The sequence below is a fragment of the Bos grunniens genome, chromosome 18 (assembly GCF_055505025.1).
Source record: "Bos grunniens cultivar Pamir isolate PY7600 chromosome 18, Bosgru_T2T1.0, whole genome shotgun sequence".
Classification (NCBI taxonomy): domain Eukaryota; kingdom Metazoa; phylum Chordata; class Mammalia; order Artiodactyla; family Bovidae; genus Bos; species Bos grunniens.
This window is the reverse complement of record NC_141182.1, coordinates 36489737-36508929: the sequence shown is the minus strand read 5'-3', so window position 1 is coordinate 36508929 and position 19193 is coordinate 36489737. Positions and strand designations below refer to the sequence as shown.

General features: G+C 42.5%; 1 protein-coding gene across 5 annotated transcripts in view; it reads right to left on the bottom strand.

Moving 5' to 3' along the window:
• Nucleotides 1-1845: 1845 nt before the first annotated feature.
• UTP4 (UTP4 small subunit processome component) overlaps nt 1846-19193 on the bottom strand; it is a 30120-nt gene continuing 12772 nt past the window's right edge. For all 5 annotated transcript variants that reach the window (XM_086351465.1, XM_086351466.1, XM_086351467.1 and 2 more), the window contains 11 exons: nt 15771-15942; nt 15569-15660; nt 13807-13903; nt 12980-13044; nt 11604-11726; nt 11064-11220; nt 8438-8544; nt 7021-7116; nt 4536-4721; nt 2823-2933; nt 1846-2042 (listed from right to left, as the gene is read on the bottom strand). In XM_086351465.1, coding sequence (XP_086207591.1) covers nt 1926-2042; nt 2823-2933; nt 4536-4721; nt 7021-7116; nt 8438-8544; nt 11064-11220; nt 11604-11726; nt 12980-13044; nt 13807-13903; nt 15569-15660; nt 15771-15942 — 1323 coding nt within the window. In that variant the 3' untranslated portion in view covers nt 1846-1925. The remainder of the gene's footprint in view (nt 2043-2822; nt 2934-4535; nt 4722-7020; nt 7117-8437; nt 8545-11063; nt 11221-11603; nt 11727-12979; nt 13045-13806; nt 13904-15568; nt 15661-15770; nt 15943-19193) is intronic.

The following is a 19193-nucleotide window of genomic DNA, read 5'->3' as shown; positions in this document are numbered from 1 at the left end:
GACATGGAACAACAGACTGGTTCCAAACTGGGAAAGGAGTACGTCAAGGCTGTATACTGTCACCCTGCTTATTTACCTTATATGCAGAGTACATCATGGAGAAATGCTGGGCTGGATGAAGCACAAGCTGGAATCAAGATTGCTGGGAAAAATATCAATATTTCACACCTCAGTTATGCAGATGACACCACCCTTATGGCAGAAAGTGAAGAAGAACTAAAGAGCCTCTTGATGAAAGTGAAAGAGAATGAAAAAGTTGGCTTAAAACTCGACATTCAGAAAACTAAGCTCATGGCATCCAGTCCCATCACTTCATGGCAAATAGATGGGGAAACAATGACAGACTTTAGTTTTGGGGCTCCAAAATCACTGCAGATGGTGACTGCAGCCATGAAATTAAAAGATGCTTGCTCTTGGAAGAAAGGCTATGACCAACCTAGACAGCATATTAAAAAGCAGATATATTACTTTAACAAAGGTCTGTGCAGTCAAAGCTATGGTTTTTCCAGTAGTCATGTATGGATGTGAGAGTTGGACTATAAAGAAAGCTGAGCACCAAAGAATTGATGCTTTTGAACTGTGGTGTTGGAGAAGACTCTAGAGAGCCCCTTGGACTGCAAAGAGATCTCATCAGTCCATCCTAAAGGAGATCAGTCCTGAATATTCATTGGAAGGACTGATGCTGAAGCTGAAACTCCAATACTTTGGCCACCTGATGCAAAGAACTGATGCACTGGAAAAGACCCTGACGCTGGGAAAGACTGAAGGCGGGAGGAGAAGGGGATGACAGAGAATGAGGTGGTTGGATGGGATCACTGACTCAATGGACATTGAGTTTGAGTAAGCTCCAGGAGTTGGTGATGGACAGGGAGGACTGGTGTGCTGCAGTCCATGGAGTCGCAAAAAGTTGGACACGACTGAGTGACTGAACTGAAGCTGGAGGGTGGGGTTCATCTCAGTAAAAATGTTTCTCATCAGCACTTTACTCATGATGTCATCAGAGCCCTCATATTCCTCTGTCTGTACCACAGCCTTTCACCTATCCCAAACAAAACCACACATACTGGATTTCCACAGGCATGCAACAGAATATATCCACGTAGATGAGAAAGAAATCTATCTGCTTCGTTCAGGTCAACTTTAGTTCCTCATGTTCTAATTTAAAAGATCACATTAAAACTCATCAACGATGACACCTATAAGAATAACAATGTCAAAGCAAGCAAAAGAGAACAGAAAGGGTGAAATATTATACATCAGGCTTTTGGGTCCCCACCTCCACTCCTGCTCTGTAAGAAAATGCCCAATGTTTTCCCTAACCTTTGGAATGGGCTTAGAACATAAAAAGATGTGTTACTGACACTGATATCCCCAAACCTGATTCTTTCCTTTCAAACAAAATTTAATAGTTCACTACCAGTGGCTAAGGGCACCTATTTTTCAGATGGAGCATTACAGTTAAAATTCACTTTTGAAACATAACCCTGATTATGGCTTTCGGTAGTGAGGCCGGCTTGGATAAGCAACCACAGTTTCCCTATCCTCCAAGGCAACTTGGGCCAAGTCCCCACACCTCTGACGGGCTGTGGGCTACAGGCTGGTAGACAAAGTTGTCAGCCTTTGGAAGCCTCAAGCACGTGTTAGGAAATAGATGGCAACTATCGCCTTCCCCCACCTCTGGGAGTAAGGTCTGAAGAACAGGATACTAAAAAAAGTTGGATGAATTTGTGGTTAACTGGAACATTATCCAAATGACAAATACCTGGCAGTTTCTGTTCGCTTTCAGTCGATGAAGGGAAATTACTGTCCAGTATTTTAGAGAGTAACATTCATAATGACTAGTCCTAAAGAATAACTTTGTTTTATTATCATGATTTGTGAAAACAGGGTAGACAGTTCAAGGAAGGACACAGATGGTGCCCTTTTTAGGTTCCAAATTTCTTCTTTTTGATGGGTGGTGGGAGCTGAGCAACGATGTCATCCAGAGGCCGTTCTACCGCCACCAGGGTCTTTTCATCCAGGAGATCCACAAAGAGCAGAGGCTGGAGAGAGATGGTAAGGTTCTCACCAGGAGTTAGATTCCAGGGCTAGTTCTCAGCTGACTATCTAGGGCCAAAAGGCTAGCCTCGTGCGAGCTGGAGGGAAGTAAATCTCTGATGAGCCTTCCTGCCCTAGAACTCCAAAGGTTGGGAGCTTTTATAACTGAATCCAATCATTTAAGATTTTAGGAGGATTCTTCATTTTTCTCTGTAAAGAAGGTCTGTGAGCCTCTAATTTCTTATGAATTGATGGTAACAGAGGGCTCTGGAGCCTAAACTTGATAAATGGCAAATTACAAATTACTTAAATTTAAAACACCTCCTCCTCTAAAAAATTCTGCAGACCCCCAAGAAATGTTCTAGGATTCAATGAATACGTATTCTATCAGAGTGGAAAGCCTAGCCCAGAAAGGGGATCATAAATTCAATGACTTCCATTTGCTAGAAACTTATCCTGTGGAAAAACTATTCTCCACTGGAAGTCAAATTTAAAAGCCCAGCTTTAACCCAAACAGAGACCCAACTGAGCTCCACCATCATTTCTCACAACCTACGTATTTCATTTTTGTAAAGTATGATGTGCCTGGCTCTAATATACTGAGGCAAGAACAATCAACTACAAATCTAAGGGACAAACAGCCTCAGAAAGGCAGCTTATTTCCCCAAACCAGGTTCCCTGCACGTACAATGAAGGCACTCTTGTCTTCCTCTTGTGGGACTTAACTACATTTTGATAATATCACAGGGACCCAACCACTCAGAATATGATGGAAGATGTATTACCTTATATTTCTTAGAAATTTTAAAGGCATGAGCTGTGCGCCTCCTGATGACATCGGATTCGTTTGTGGGAGGCAGTGGGTTGTACAGTAAGGTTTTGTCATTTGGAAGAGGCTAGAAAGACAAAAATATGTTGTTTAATAATTATTATTGTTTAAATTGGGCCTCTACAGACCAAAGGACTCTAGTGATTTTTCAGGAAAACTCCATCTTCTAAACATCATATTATACACTTACTACCTCTCTGATTCTTTTTTTAAAATTAATTTATTTTTGACTGTGCCGCACGGCATGTGGGACCCTAGCTCCCTGACCAGGGACTGAAATCACACTCCCTGTGTTGGGAGTGCAGTCTTAACCACTGGATCACCAGGGAAGTCTCCCTCCCTGACTTTTCTTACTTCAGGGAGAAAGCTAGAGCCACACACCCAGCTCTACTGTAGAGCGGGGGGAATACATGGCAAAGAGAGCTTGGTACCCTCTGCCAGCAAGATCAAAGGGCTGGCCCAGGGCTTCTGGCCAGTCTCGTCAGTAACACTTTGTGAGACAGAAACAAACTGGCGTGCACAGGAGCTCAGCCTGTGCAGGCTCTGCTTTCTAGAGTCTCCCCCAGGCAGACCATGCCTGGGCTACCCAACTGACACAAACCACCCCCACTGATGTCACTGACACTGCGAGAGATGATGACCTCTAGCCAAGCAAGTGATTATTTCATTTCTGACTTCCTTGGGAAATAGCTCTGCCCTTCATGAGGAGGCGATGGACTTATCACCAATACTGGGGGAACAAAACAGCTTGGGCTGATCTGAGTTGAGTTATAAAGAGGCAACGGAGTGGGAGGGGCCCTTCCTGTACCATCATCTCGCAAAAGGCACTTGTCAGCCGGCTCTGCTTCCCACACCCAGAGCACGCAGGGCCCACGAGATGAGTTCCAGTGACACATCACCACGCACACCTCCTTTAGAGCCATCTGCTGCTCTCCCCGTGCTGCTCCTACCCCACCTTCACAATACACCAAAACACCGTGGGCCGACTGCTGTAAGCCCAGACTGCATTATGGCGTGGCCACAGCTCACACCGCTGCTGGGAAGACAGTGCCTGCCCAGAAAAAGACACAAAATTCAGGGTGAATCAAAAGAGCAGCTGGCAGAGGCTGGAATCTGGAACGGAAAAAAAAAATGTTCACATCCCACCTAAATCACAGCCACGAAGGATGGAATTTTCCTAACTGGCCTTTTCTAAAGACGCTAACAACAGCTCCTCAAACTGGCAGATGGTGTGTCAGTAAATTCAACTCAGGGGGGCACAAGCGGTCAAAACCCCAGCCTGTATGTATATCCTTCAATGAAATCGTGTCAGTCACCCCAGGGTGCAAAAGCGGAAGTGACTGAGTGCCTGATTATGGCTACTTTCTGAATATGGACCTCATCTTTTTCCTACTTAATTTTATGTGCTTAGAGGCAAAGCAGGGAAATATTCAAATCAGCAAAAACCAGCACACCAAGGCCTGCCCCTTCCCTCAGAGCCTCCGGAGACTGGGAAGAAAAATGAGGAAATCTGCAGAACTAAAAGCTCCTTCCCTCCAAAGAAGGTACCAGCAACCTTTACTCTGATTCTCTTCCTCTAACTCATGGTCCTCCTTTGCTTTCAGAACAAAAGACTGCTACGGAAAGCAGAAGCCAGTGAGAGCACAGGTGGCAGTGGAGAAGGACTCACCAGTGACTTGTCGATGAGGCAGAACATGTAGGTGTCGTGGAGGAGGATGTGCATTGGTCTCTTGGGATGAAAACTGATGTGTGTGATGGGAGTGTCCCTTTGGAGCCAAAGATGATGGAACCCCTGCTTCTGGACAGTCCGGCTCCATTCCGTGTACTGTTTGTCTGGGATGCTGTACTCAAATACCTGAGAAAGGACATGACACAGAGGAAATGCAGGCTGGTACCCAGAAAACCAGAAGGGCATTCCTGATCGGAAAAACAGCTCTATAAACCTTGCCTGTATCATATTCAGGATACGCATTTTCACTACTTTTTTTTTTTTTGGTTGCACCACACAGCATGCGGGATCTTAGTTCCCCACCTGGGGATCAAACCCACGACCCCTGTAGTAGAAGCACAGAGTTTTAACCACTGGACCACCAAGGAAGTCTCGATTGCTGTTTTTTTTAAAATAAAAACGATGTAAGGTAAATTACAGAACAATAAACAATTCAAACAGCACAGAAAAATCACCCTGCAATCTTAATATCTCTTTTCCCCAAGACAAAAGTAGCCTGTTCCTTATTTACATCTTTTCAGAGATATTTTATGCACAGAGTACACACTGTTCTGCATGTTGCATTTTTCACTGAGTATTGTATCATGGAGACTGACTCATACCAACGTCCACACACGTCACTTATGCTCCCTTTGAAGAAGGCATAATAATAATCTATTCACTTCCTGCATGTAGCAGGATTTTTCTATCTGTTTAATGAGCACTGAGGTATTTCCAATCTTCAGCTACTACACATGAGGCTGTAATGATTCTCTCTGTATCAGTGTCTTTTTTGTACAACTGAAAGCATACACCTGCGGTGAGAACTTCTAGAGCTGAAACTTCTGAATCAAAGATGATGTGAATTAAAATCTTTTTTTAGGTTTCTCCAAATGCTCTCTAAGGGGGTCATACTAATTTATGCAATATGTGAAGTGCTGTCTCCTGGTATCCTCACTGCAGTGTGTAACGCTGCTGCTGCTGCTGCTAAGTCGCTTCAGTCGTGTCCGACTCCACGCGACCCCACAGACGGCAGCCCACCAGGCTCCGCCGTCCCTGGGATTCTCCAGGCAAGAACACTGGAGTGGGTTGCCATTTCCTTCTCCAATGCATGAAAGTGAAAAGTGAAAGTGAAGTCGCTCAGTCGTGTCCGACTCTTAGAGTAAGACTCTTAGTCTTGCTCTGGTAGACTGCAGCCTACCAGACTCCTCCATCCATGAGATTTTCCAGGCAAGAGTACTGGAGTGGGGTGCCACTGCCTTCTCTGGTGAGTAACGCTATTAATCTCTAATTAGCAGATACAAAAAATTTCCCGCTAGTTTTAACAAGAGAAGAAGTTAAAATGAGAGATTCCATTTTCTTCATGTAATCGAAATGTCTGTGTAAAAACTGCTAATCAAAGTAGCCAGCATCATCTGCCTAGTGGTCTACTCAAGTGTGCTTCTTAGAGCCCTGCATTGAGATGGTTCAGCTTTTTAAAATGTTTCTGAATTTTATGATAATTTATAAAGTCATATGTATATCTGTATATAATATTTATAAACTTAATAGAATTTATAATAATTTGGTTTTTTAAAACAGTGGTTCTTGAATCACATTTAATCTTTTGTATACTAGCTCAGTGAGGCAGGTATTATCAAGCCTATTTTACCAGAGAGGATTTATAAGTATTGATAAATTCATGCATAAGGTGTTCTGTAGCTCAGATACTCTACAGCTCTTATAATCATATTCTCATTTACAACTTGGTATGGAAAAAAGTGGTAGATAAAGCACTAATTTTGTCCATTGTATATTCTTATCTCCTTTGTTGAAGATAAACTAACCCATTGGTAGGTGGGTTTATTTCTGGGCTCTCTAGTCTGTTCCATTGATCCCTATGTCTGTTTTTGTGTCACTACCAAGCTGTTTTGATTACTATAGCTTTGTAGTAATGTCTGAAGTCTCGAAGGGTTATGTCTCCTGCTTTTGTTCTTTCTCCTCAGGACTGCTTTGGCAATTCTGGGTCTTTCATGATTCCATATAAACTTTAGGATTACTTGTTCTGGTCCTGTGAAAAATGTCACAAGTAATTTGATAAGAATCACATTAAATCTACAGACTACTTTCAGTAGTATGGTCATTTTAACAATATTAATTCTTCTCATCCAAGAGCAGCGGATATCCTTCTATTTCTCTGAATCATCTTTGATTTCCTCTATTAATGTTTTATAGTTCTCAGCATAGATCCTTTCACTTCCTTGGTGATGCTTATTCCTAAGTATTTTATGTTTTTTATGTGATTTTAAAAGAAATTGTTTTATGTGAAAGCTTTATTACACACCAGAGGAAACTGCTTTTATATCATTCAGTATTTGCGAAGAAAAGCCCCTCCAAAATTGTTATTATCTCAGCTTTTTAGTTCCCATCCATTTGGAGGGAATTAGAAAGCACTGGGATCTCTTACCTGCTGGTCAGAATGAGCAATGACGAGGTTGTTGGTATTGGGTGCGATGGCCAGAGCAGTCACAGGGAAGTTGTAAGCAGGCACTGTGCAGTGAAGCTGGGGACAAATCAAAGACACAGGAAACTCTAAAACGGGATTCCGTCCCCCAGGGAAGACCGGATGGTCTAGGTCAGTAGTTTTAAAATAGTGTTCCTTGGAACTCAAAACGTTCTATTCTACGGAAGTTCCTGTAAATGTCAGGTATTTCCCCAAACAATAAACTTTAATTTCATTTTTTTTAAAAGTGCAAGTTTAACTGCCAAGAAAAATGACAGTGTTCACAGAGGACCTGGAGGTAAAGCCTTCCCTGCTGTCTCTACACAGGTATGAATTGCTCGTAAACACATCACTGAACAGGGGATCTGCAGCTCTACACTGAACTTAAAAGAAATTAATGCCTGTATAGCAACCATATGCCAATAAACATTAATTAAAAAAAAAAGAAATTAATGACTAGGCAAGGACATATATGTCCATCACAAGGCATGGGCACTGGTACACAGAACACTTTTAAATGCCAGGCAAGGCTCAAAGAGCAGTACATGCTCTTGCCACAATGCAATAAAGTTATTAAGTTTAGGGTAATTCTTTTTTCTTTTGTATTTTCTTTTTTTAACTGAAGGATAACTGCTTTACAAAGTTTTGTTGTTTTCTGTCAAATATCAACATGAATCAGCCATAGGTATATATATGGCCCTTCCCTCTTGAGCCTCCCTCTCATCTCCCCCGCTATCTCACCCCTCTAGGTTGATACAGAACCCCTGTTTGAGTTCCCTGAGTCATACAGCAAATTCCCATTGGCTATCTATTTTACATGTGGTAATGTAAGTTTCCATGTTGCTCTCTCCATACATCTCACCCTCTCCTCCCCATCCCCACCTCCCTTAAGTTTATGGTAATTATTATCTGACTTTCAGATGAAGATGACAACCTATAAGGGAACATTAGTAATTCAATCTGGGGATGACAATATCATTGCTAATTAGTAAAAAATGTTTTCCTGCTATTCCTAGTTCTGTTTAATTTGAAAATATCTTGAGATTACAAGGCAAGCTATTGAAGGAAATTGTTTCTATCTGCACCTATTCCTCTGTAGATCAGAATTTTCCTCCTCAAAATACAGACAAAACCTAGATGTAGATTTCATTACTCATAAATCCTTAATTTCAAATTTCTGAGCACGAGTGGCTTCACTGTTCCTATTGACTGATTTTTAATTTAAGATTATAGCTCTGGGGTTTCAAACAGGTAAAACAGGAAAAATTTACCAAAAAAAAAAAAAAAGGCCAGTAATTTTCCAGGTCCTCTCAGTCTTCCTGAGTCTTGTAACTGCAGGGCTAACTTCCTCCTGTTTGCTGCAACCAAACCTCATGCTCACCTTTAGCTGTTTCACGTTGTACACGTGGACACCGGCACTGGAGCCCGAGGCAGCGAGCCAGTTTCCGTCTGGACTGACTGCTAGCAAACACATGGACTGCACGGTCCCTGTGAGGACAGAAGAGCAGCTCAGTCTCTGAATTCCGTGTCCACAGCCAGCCACCCCTGCCCTGAGTCTGACGGCAAAAGCCACCTCAGTTTCCGATTACTGACAGGACAATTTCTCGACAGTTTTACAAATAAGTTCTAGGTGCTAATCTGTCTACTACTGTAATTTAAGCAGCCATTCTTCATGTAAAGATGAGCCAGAGAGAAAGAAACCGGAAAGCAGCGCTTGCTCGGGAACGAGATGAGCTCCCAACTATGAGAGTGGAGAATCAGAGTTTTTAAGAGCTATCACCAAAATCTATACCTCAGTTGTTCTACTGTCCTTTCCTATCAAATGTTTTTAATCAAAGTTACAAGCAGCAAATTCAATAGGTCTGAAGCAGATCTTTAATTTACAAAGTGCCTGCTATATATTTAGCACTAAGGGAGCATGGGCACAGATGAGCCATCTCTGTCATTAAAAGAATTTGAAACCAATGTGGCAACATGAAAATTCTTTTTTTTGTTGTTGTTTTTAGGTAATTTTATATATGTGATAAATTGAATCAGTTGCTACATTATTCTTAAACATTTCCTCCCATCTTATTGGATGAGTTAAATCTAAAAAATAGTTTTGTTTAAATCTGAAACACACTGGTTATTTAAAAAACTCAGTTTTTAAAGTAAAGCTGAAAAGTAACTAAAGTAAACAAAAACAGTTAGAAAAGTATAAAGATTAATATGAAAATAACCATGTGGAATTACTTCACCAAGGGATAACCACTGTTAATCTATTGATGAAAACAGTTTGTTATCTCTTATGAATGTCTACACACACATATGTTCCTACACGTTGTTTCATGAAATTGGGATTGCGCTAATATACTGTACATTAATATATATAATATATTTATACTGATTTTGAGCATTTTTTCATGACAAGAACGATTCTATATTACTTTTAATGCTTGCAGGATATTGCCTTATTTATCCTATATAACTGGAGAAGGCAATGGCACCCCACTCCAGTACTCTTGCCTGGAAAATCCCATGGATGGAGGAGCCTGGAAGGCTGCAACATTTAAGAGAGAACACATTTTCTTTCCTTTCTCTCTTTTTTCCCTCCCTTCTTCCTTGCCTTCCTGCTTGGGTACCAGTCAAAATGGTTTCCAGGAAGGGCATATTAATCGAAATTTTCATCAGCAGATCACAAGTGCCTGATTTTCTATTCCCTTTTCAATCCAGATCTTTGATATCAGACAGTGATGTGATATGCCAAAGTAAGTGCTGCCTATAAAACATCCCCAAACAATGAAAAAGCTTTACAACTAGACATAAACTAGATGCTAAAGGATGAGTGAGGTGGGTAGAAAAGGGTGGAGAACACTGTGAGCTAAGTGACAAGGACAGGAAAACACAGGTTTGAGGCCTGTGAAGAAACCAGCCTGACCATCAGAGGCAGTAAGATGAGACAGGAGGACAAAATAAAGTCATGTACATGATGCAGACCACAATTTGAAATGAGTGCTAAAGGCAAGGTGAAGAATCTAAGTTTCATAATAAAACCACATATAGGTACTCAATAAACACTGTCAGTTTACTTCATCTGATTCCTGATGTATAAGTTTCTTTTCCTGTTTGCTTCTGGGGCTGCTTATGAGCAGTGAGACTTTAAGTTGATTTTAAAAAGTTGATTTTCCAGGGACGTCCCTGGTGGTTCAGTGGTTGAGATTTCACCTTCAATTCAGGGGCCATGGGTCTGATCCCTGGTCAGAGAACTAGGATCCCATATGGTTGGTGGACAGAAAAACCAAAGCATAAAACAGAGACAATACTGTGGCTAATTTAATGGAAACTTTGAAAATGGTCCACATTAAAAAAAAAATCTTAAAAGTTGATTATCCAGACAGATGGAGTCTAAATAATGGTGAAGTCATTATAATCCTGGACAAGGGAGGGAAAAAAAAGACCCATGGGAAGTACTGAGTACTAAGTTCTTAAGGGTCAACTCACTAAAAGTTATCTACCCACAGTCACACATTCATGCACACTCATGTTCTCAAAACATACAGAAACGTAGCCAAAAACATTAGGACAGGTAGTGAAACTGTATGCACAAGTTCATCTTTATAAAAAAAATAACAAACCCAAAATTAACGTGTCCACAAAATACCTACATACAAGCACCTCCTAGAAATATACACAGATAATAATGGTGGTTATCAGGATCACAAATGATTTTAAGTTTCTTCTTGCTCTACTAACAAAACTCCAAGAAGCGTGATGAAACTTCTCTGGCCCTAAATAAGGAATCAAAAACCCAGTGAGAAAAGAGTAGGTGTGAGCAACACTTCAGATCTCATCAAGCGTTTTCACTTGCCAGGTATCTCCTCCTGCTTTAAATCGCAGATACGTGTGTGTGTAGTTTTTCCAGGACTGAGAGGAGCATTAGCAAACCCCCGAAAATTGAGATTTAAGTGAAAAAATAGAAACATCGGAGACTGGCAACTCTCTCCCGAGGCCAGGTCCCAACTTGTCACCTGACTGGGGCTGGAAAGCACGCGGGTGCGTGAAGCCTCCTTCCTGGAGCCGAATGACGCGAAGAGACCCTTGATTTGATGCCACAAAGAGCTTTGTTGAATCCTCAGAAAACAAAATCTGGAGGGCAGAGCGAAGGAACACTGGCATTTTGGAAACCTTGGGGGAAACAGTGGTAAAGGTCAGAAGGAGAGAGAAGTTAGACCCAAAGCCCATAAAAAATTAGCAGTGCCAGGCTCACATCACATGAGTGCTTCCTATCTCCAAGGAGGCCCACTGGCCAAGGGCCTGGAACACTGACGCGCCTACTCCCCTCCACTCCCCGCCGTCATCTCCTCAAAAGCCTAACCTTTTACTGCCATTTTGTGCCATTTACCTACTCCTCCAAAAACATAATTTTAAATTTGGCAATAAGAGACCATTTTGTAAGTTTTCTCACTGAACAAGGATTCATATCCTTGTTCAGAAAATTTCCACTTCACACAAAAATCACCCACTGTAAGGTTTCTTCTTATTCAACCAGACCCCGGGTTATCACTTACCCTCTGCAGGCTTATGTTGTCATGTTCGTAATTCAGTCGATACAGAAAAAAACGAGACGCTGTAGAACAGGCTATCCAACCACCACATGGGGAGATACAGCTGCAGATAATGTTCTCAGGACCCTGGCAGAATGAGGAAGCAGGACAAACGGTCAAGTTAAACTTCATTCAAGGTTCACTGTGACATGGATCCTCAAGCTACTGCCACTCTGAATCCACAAATACCTACACATAATCCCGACAGTCATGTGCTGTGCATCACTACGATTATTTCACAGGTGGAGCATCTGAAGGGTGTGGCTTTGATTTCCAGAAGAGAGGTCTCTGAATAATGTCAGCTTATCACAGCCCTTCACCTACTTCATAGGTAGCTTCCTACTAAACCTAACTCTAAAAACCTGATCAGGCAGGCATTGAATGCAAGGGAGCTTTGGAGGCCTGGTGACTTGGGGACTGGTTTTCTGTTTTGTCAATGACAACCTCCTTTAAAGACCTCTAAGAAACATTAAGTGAGAAAAAATTTGCACTACACAGGAAAAGTTTAGTGTAACATTTGTTATCATTCAAAAAACCCAAAGAACGTCTAAATGTAGGTAAGGGGACTTTCCTGGAGGTCCAGTGGTTAAGATTTCACGCTCCCAAATCAGGGGAGCACAGGTTTAATCCCTGCTCAGGGTACTAAGATGCCCCATGCTGCCCAGCATGGCCAATAAAAGGAAAAAACATTTAAGTATGTATGTACACACACATACATACACTCATATGCAGAACAAGGTCGAGGAGCTTATATAGCTAATCAATTAACAGCAATCATTTCAGGAGGGGTGACTAGAATTAAAGAGCTGGACAAAAATATGAACTATCACTGTTGTTTGAATTCTTTATAGGAAGCCTGTAATTCACAAGTATTGTGCAATTGAAGATGTTTTAAAAGGAAGATACCAAAGCTGTGTGTATAGCACAGTCCCATTAGTACCAAAAGAAAGAATATACACACATACACACAAGTGAACATTTTTTCTAAAAGAATATATAAGAAACCGTTGGCAGCAATCATCTCTGAGGGGCGGGGGGTTAGAAGGAGGTTCATTTTTCACTGCATACTCTTTTTGCACTATTTGAATTTTTTAAGAATATGCATGTTATCTTCATAATACCAAAACAAGAAAAACCAATCTCTTGTATTAATTCATCTAATAAATTCTGAATGCCTGACTTATAATCACAGGAAACCCAATCCTCTTGATATAGTACTTCATTCAAATAATTTTACATTTTACACAGTTTAGGATATCAGCTAAGGACCCCCACCCAAATTTAGAACAGTAAATATGTTCTGGATTTCAGAATCTGAACACCCAGTTCAACTTCCTTACCTTTGTCTTGAGGTGAAGTAAATGATCTGCATTTTTAGAGAGTGGAAGGGTATCCCCATTCTTTCCTGGAACAAGAAACATCTCTGATATTTTTCTTCCCAAAGGAAGGCTATACAAATGTTTTTTTTCTTTTAAAAAGAAAAAATGGGTAGAATGGACTCTCTACCACTGGGAAATCAGAAACATGTCTGACAGAGTGAGCTTAGAGTCTTCTGGGGGTATGTATACGAAGAGGAGAACAGCGAGCACTTTCTTGGCCTCTCCGTGGGGGCCCTGAATATGGCCATGGCGCTTCTTTTCTGAAGCTGCTCCCCACAGCCAGGCACGCAGGTGGATGGATGTGAAGTTTGTGTGGCCTCAACTTCAACTTCTTTTGTTCATCGTGGAGCCTAAAGCCAAAGCCTCTACTATAAAACAACAGCACCCACACATGTCATACCTAAGGCCACGAGGCTGTCACCCTGGTAAGATCTGCATGACCTTCTTTTTCATGAAGGCTTGACAGAACTCAGCATGAAAATCTGTCATTTTTCAACAGCCTGTTCTGATCCCAGTTCAGCCAGGGCGAACTATTCCACTACCCCTGCCTCCCTTATACCCGGTGGTGCACTGTATGGAACTGCACACTTTCCAAAGGTGATTCGGTGTCCAGCTAATGATTTTCACACTCTGGGGAACTTCTCTGCCTATCCAGTGGACAGGAAACAGTAAGGATGTCAAACAGAAAAATAATTGACTTCCATTTTTCCACAAGCAGAATTTCAACTGCAATTTCTGGCTTCTCTCTCCCAGTTTTCTTGTTGTAAAAAACCCTTCTCCTAGCTTACCTGTTGCAACTGTGGATCCCAGTCGCCAGAGTTCCAAGTGATGAGCAAACTGGAAGAGGAGGAGCTGCTTCTTTTTTGCACAGGAAACAAGCCGTCGCTGTACCCGTCCAGGAATCAAAAAGACAGAAACAAGCTGGGGTCATCTAGCGCAGCAACACCTCAGAACACTTATACTGTTGAAATCCACTGACTTGACAAGTATTTCCTAAGTACTACCATACACCAGGGACTGTCACAGGATCTAAAAACACAGCGGTAAATAAAAACCCAGCTACTGGGACCTCCCTGTTGGTCCAGTAGTTAAGAATCAGCTTTTCAACATAGGGGATGTGGGTTTGATCCCTGGTCAAAGAACTAAGATCCCACATGCCAGGGGGCAACTACTGAGCCCATGCGCTCTACAGCCTGTGTGCTCAAACAGGGGACGCCCGTGAGCCACACCAAGGATCCAGCGCAAACAAACGAACAGACAAAAAACCTAGCCACTGCTCTCAAGCTTACAGTTTAAAGGACTGATGTAAAATTAAACAGGCAATTACACTAAGGGTGCAAAGAATTTTAACACGGCTAAGCACAATATGTGATGAATAAAAGTAGAAAGGATATTTAGTTTAACCCCACGGCAGTAAGGGGCTTCCCTGGTGGCTCAGAGGGTAAAGCGTCTGCCTACAATGTGGGAGACCCAGGTTCGATCCCTGGGTTGGGAAGATCCCCTGGAGAAGGAAATGGCAACCCACTCCAATACTCTGGCCTGGAAAATCCCATGGACTGAGAAGCCTGGTAGGCTACAGTCCATGGGGTTGCAAAGAGTTGGACACGACTGAGCGACTTCACTTTCACTTTCAAGGCAGTGAAGACAGGAGCCCAGACATGGTTCACTGGTAAAGATCACTCAGGAAGGAAATCGGGTCAGGATGTTCCAGGCAAACACGTGGCTCGGGAAACATCTCAAAGATAAGAGAGCATTGCGCGGAGTAAAGAGAAGTCCTTCAGAACTGCCAGACTGGGTAGGGGTGGGGATGGAGGTGCTGCAAGAGTGTGAGAGTAGAGGGGAGGGAAGAACCTCTCTTCTCCGTATCAAGACAGGTGTCATGAGCCATGCTAAGGAAGCAGGTCTTTATGCTGAAGGCAACGAGGGCCAACCAAAGGCATTTAAGCATGGAGCGATGAATAAAGTTCCTTTCTAAACAAATCATGTGGAGAATAAGCTGGAGTGACACAAAACTAAATAAAAGGAGATCATTAACAAGATATTGTTAAAAAATCCAGATGAGAACAGACACGGATCCAAACTAGGATCATGGCAGTGTAGACAAAGAGAAATGGCTAGATTCGAGAGAGGATGAGGAAACAGACTCGGTAAGGTTTACTGGTTGAGTGGACCGTAGAAGCAGGTAGTGGGCAGAAGAGTTTCTAGCCTAGAAAGATGATTAATTTACCTAGAAAAGAACTCTGGAAGCCTGGATTTTTTTGCTCTCATCCAGGATAATAAAGAGCCAGCCTCCAAAACAAACAAAATCTCCATAAACCACACCAAACTGGAAAAAGGAGTGATTTCCCCAGAAGCTGAACTAGGAATGCTGCCCTAAACCGCTTGGCCCCTGTAAATATCTTTGCCAGAAGCTTGCTAAGAAACAGATGGAAGAAAGAAGGCAGGTAACTACAGAAGACCTACAGATTTGCCCAAGAGTGAGTGGTGCTGTCTTGCGGGACAGATGGACGGGGAGGTGAGGAGGTGGTGGGGTTAGAGGATGATACTCACATGGGGAAAAGTGATTTTTCGGAGAGCAGCATCGTAATTCTTTACCTCCACCTTCTCCATCAGAGGACGAATAACTAAGTGGGTGTCGGTGCCTGCAGTGAAAAGGAGAGGGGAAAAAGCATCGGAATTAGAAAAAGCTCTGCATGAACATAACTGGAGACCGGCAGAGTAAAGAAGCAGCCAGGCGGAGAGCAAAACCCACCTCCAGATATCAGTGCGGTGGGGCTGTGAGCCACGGCTCGCACGTCGTGGGTGTGATGCTGAAATGGCTTCGTCCGCACCCACTGCTTCTCGCTGCTGCTGGAAGTCACAGAGACCAGCTGAAAATGGAACACTGTCCCCTCGGCTGTGCCCACCACGAAACTGTCTTCTTGCTGAGAAAGGAAATCATCAGGGAGGTACATTTGAGCAAAACAAGGCCCAGTGTTAAAATATTCCCCGAGGTTTTCTACCTGGAAAGCTTATGGGGGAAAATGCCCAGAATTGGGGACAGGAGGTTGCAGGGGTCTTTTTTCCTCCAGAAGCTAACAATTCCATGAATAGGTCACAAGGCGCCCCCTGCTGACAAAATAAACAGGAAGTACTTTAAACTTATGAATGCTTTCATATAATGCAAACTAGACCTCAACAGCGGAGAAGGCAATGGCACCCCACTCTAGCACTCTTGCCTGGAAAATCCCATGGATGGAGGAGCCTGGGGGGCTGCAGTCCATGGGGTCGCTAAGAGTCGGACAAGACTCAGCGACTTGACTTTCACTTTTCACTTTCATGCATTGAAGGAGGAAAGGACAACCCACTCCAGTGTTCTTGCCTGGAGAATCCCAGGGACAGGGGAGCCTCGTGGGCTGCTGTCTATGGGGTCGCATGAAGCGACTTAGCAGCAGCAGCAGCAGCAGCAGACCTCAACAGAATAGCAATAATATTGGGCAAAAGAGGAGGGGCCTCAAAAGAGGCAGCCAGAAGACAGAAGTTCAGAAAACCCTAAAATTCACTGTTCTTTTTAGAGAAGCAAGGGCAGCCTGAGGAGGGAAAGTGGCCTGATCACTATCACAAAGATGCAGGTTCCCTGGTTCCCCAGTTTAAGGCTCTTTCTGGTCAGTATGTTGAGCACAGGGATTTCTGTTAGTTTTAAAAAGTCTTGCTGTGTCTACAACTACTTTTTAAAATTTCTCTAAAATCATTTTCATTGTAACTTTTTTTTTTTTGCACATAATTCTGAGTAAGAAAAAAACAAAGCAGGATACTTGATAGGGTAGTGAGAAAAAAAATCAGGAACCTGGATCAGTAGTTAAACCAGTCAAATAGTGTAAAGAGTAGGTGAACTGATCAACAACAGTTAGAAGTCTGAACACATGAGAACGGAGCTGCTGTCAACTACACACGGTGCTAGGAACTTTAAGTCATATCATCTCTAATCTTTCACCAGCTGGAACGTTAAGTATCATTTGCCCTATTGGGAGCAACTCTAAAGGACTGAAATGAGCATAGCAAGTCCTTGTCAAGGGAGCCCTTTGATTGTTCAAGAGCTATTTCACAACTCTACGAATTGTGAAAAGCTGAGTGATGCAAAAGATTCTCTTGCGTAGAGATGCAAAGGGATTCTGCTTCGTAGAACGCAGTGGATGACTGCCCTGTGGACACTGAGTTTGCAACAAAATCGTAAAACATTTCACCTTCCTGATGGCCTGACATAACTGTGTTCTGATTTCTCCCTTTGAACTGCTTGTGACATCTTACTGGCTCCCTCATTAATTAATGAGTTACAGAAAATCTTGGACATACGTCTATTTCATGTTTGTATGAATCATGATTTTACTTTTTCTTTCCCCTGCCTAATCATCATTTAATAGGCCTCTACCCTGATAAGGAATCTGGAACTTCAAGAGTTTACCTGCTTGTCCATTTACAGACTTGACAAAGCTACATGCTCTCTGCTGCTAAAGCCTTTGCTCTGGGCACAGGCCTCTCCTTTACCTCCTCTGAGGTTACAGTTTGAAAGACATCAGTCCAGAGCAAAAGGGAAAATACTGAGCTGCTTAGGAACTCACGCGCTCTTTGCCTCTACCTCCACTAAACAGATCAAGTGGCCATCTGCTCGAAGTCCTACCTACAGAGAAGAACTGGGAAGGCAAGTCTCTCACCCCACATTCTCTTTCCTTGAGGTCGTATCATACAAGCACTAAGGAAACAAAAGCTCTCTGGGGGCTTCCCTGGTGGTCCAGTGGTTAAGAAGCTGCCTGCCAATGCAGGGGACATGGGTTCGATCCTTGGTGGCGGAATGAAGTCCATGGGCCACAATTAGAGAAGCCCAAATACCACAACTACTGAGCCCATGCTCCACAACGAAAGAAGCCTGCTCACTGTAATGAGAGAAGCCCTTGTGCCACAACTAGAGAAAGCCCATGCTCTGCAATGAAAAGCAGTGCAGCCAAAATAAAAGTTAAACTAAAAAAAACAAAAAAAGATTTTTTAAAGGGCTTTCTTGGAGTGCAGCAGGAACCAAGCAAGGGAAAAGCTGAGTGAGTGGAGCTTGGAAGAGGGGTGTATGTGATTGTGGACACACACAAGGCCTCCAAGTATCAAAGGACTGGGTGTTTGCCAAAATTCACTCTTTAATCAAGGAAAAACCATTAAAAAGAAACCTAAAAATAATCATCTGTTCTGGCAAGAGAGTGTGGAGAAAAGCTTGAAGTTAGGATTGGTTTTAAGAGATGTAAAAATGGTACCAGCACACTCACTGCGCCAGAAGCCGTACCTAGCACTTCACGAGTACAACCCATTTAACCTTTCCTCAGACGGCTCAGAGGCAGGTATTACGAACATTCCTGTTTTCACAGAGGAAGAAACTGAGGCGTAGAAGGCAGCAACCTGCCCGAGGAAGGTATGGAACTATATTAAGTGGCACAACTGGGATTCAAATCAAAGTCTGCCCAGTTCCAGAGTTTGTGATAAGCATTTCTGAGGACTGGAATTTGTATCACTGCATTTTTTTCAGTTTTTTTTTTAAGTACCACAATCCTTTGATTCTCAGGTACACACTCTCCCACATTTTAACATCTCTGAAATAAAAATCTTATATCTGTCAATCTTTGTATGTGTGACATCTTCAGATAAAGAACGAATATCAAAACTTCTGGAAGAGCTGTCAAAAGCCTAAAAGAAAACTTTGTGACCACAGTGGGGCATCTTCTATGAACACCGTGGATGGCAGAGAGGCATGTGTGGGAACCATGGAGCCTGAGAACTGAGTCCAAGTGATTCAGAGTCCAGCTGAACGTGAAAAAGTTCTAGGAATAACCTCATTGCTTTATTTCACACACTTTCCGTTTTATATATGCATAAGAGTAATATGACAAAAATTTATGTTGAAGTCTCAAGCAGCTTTTCAATAAGAAAACATAAATTCTACATTTAAGAAAGCACTGTAGTCAGAATGGCCACCATCAAAAAAATCTACAAACATTAAATGCTGGATAGGATGTGGAGAAAAGGGAACCCTCTGGCACTGTTAGTGGGAATGTAAATTGATACAGACCCTATGGAGAACAGTACGGAGATCCCTTAAAAAACTAGGAATAAAACTACCATATGACCTAACAATCATACTACTAGACATATACCCTAA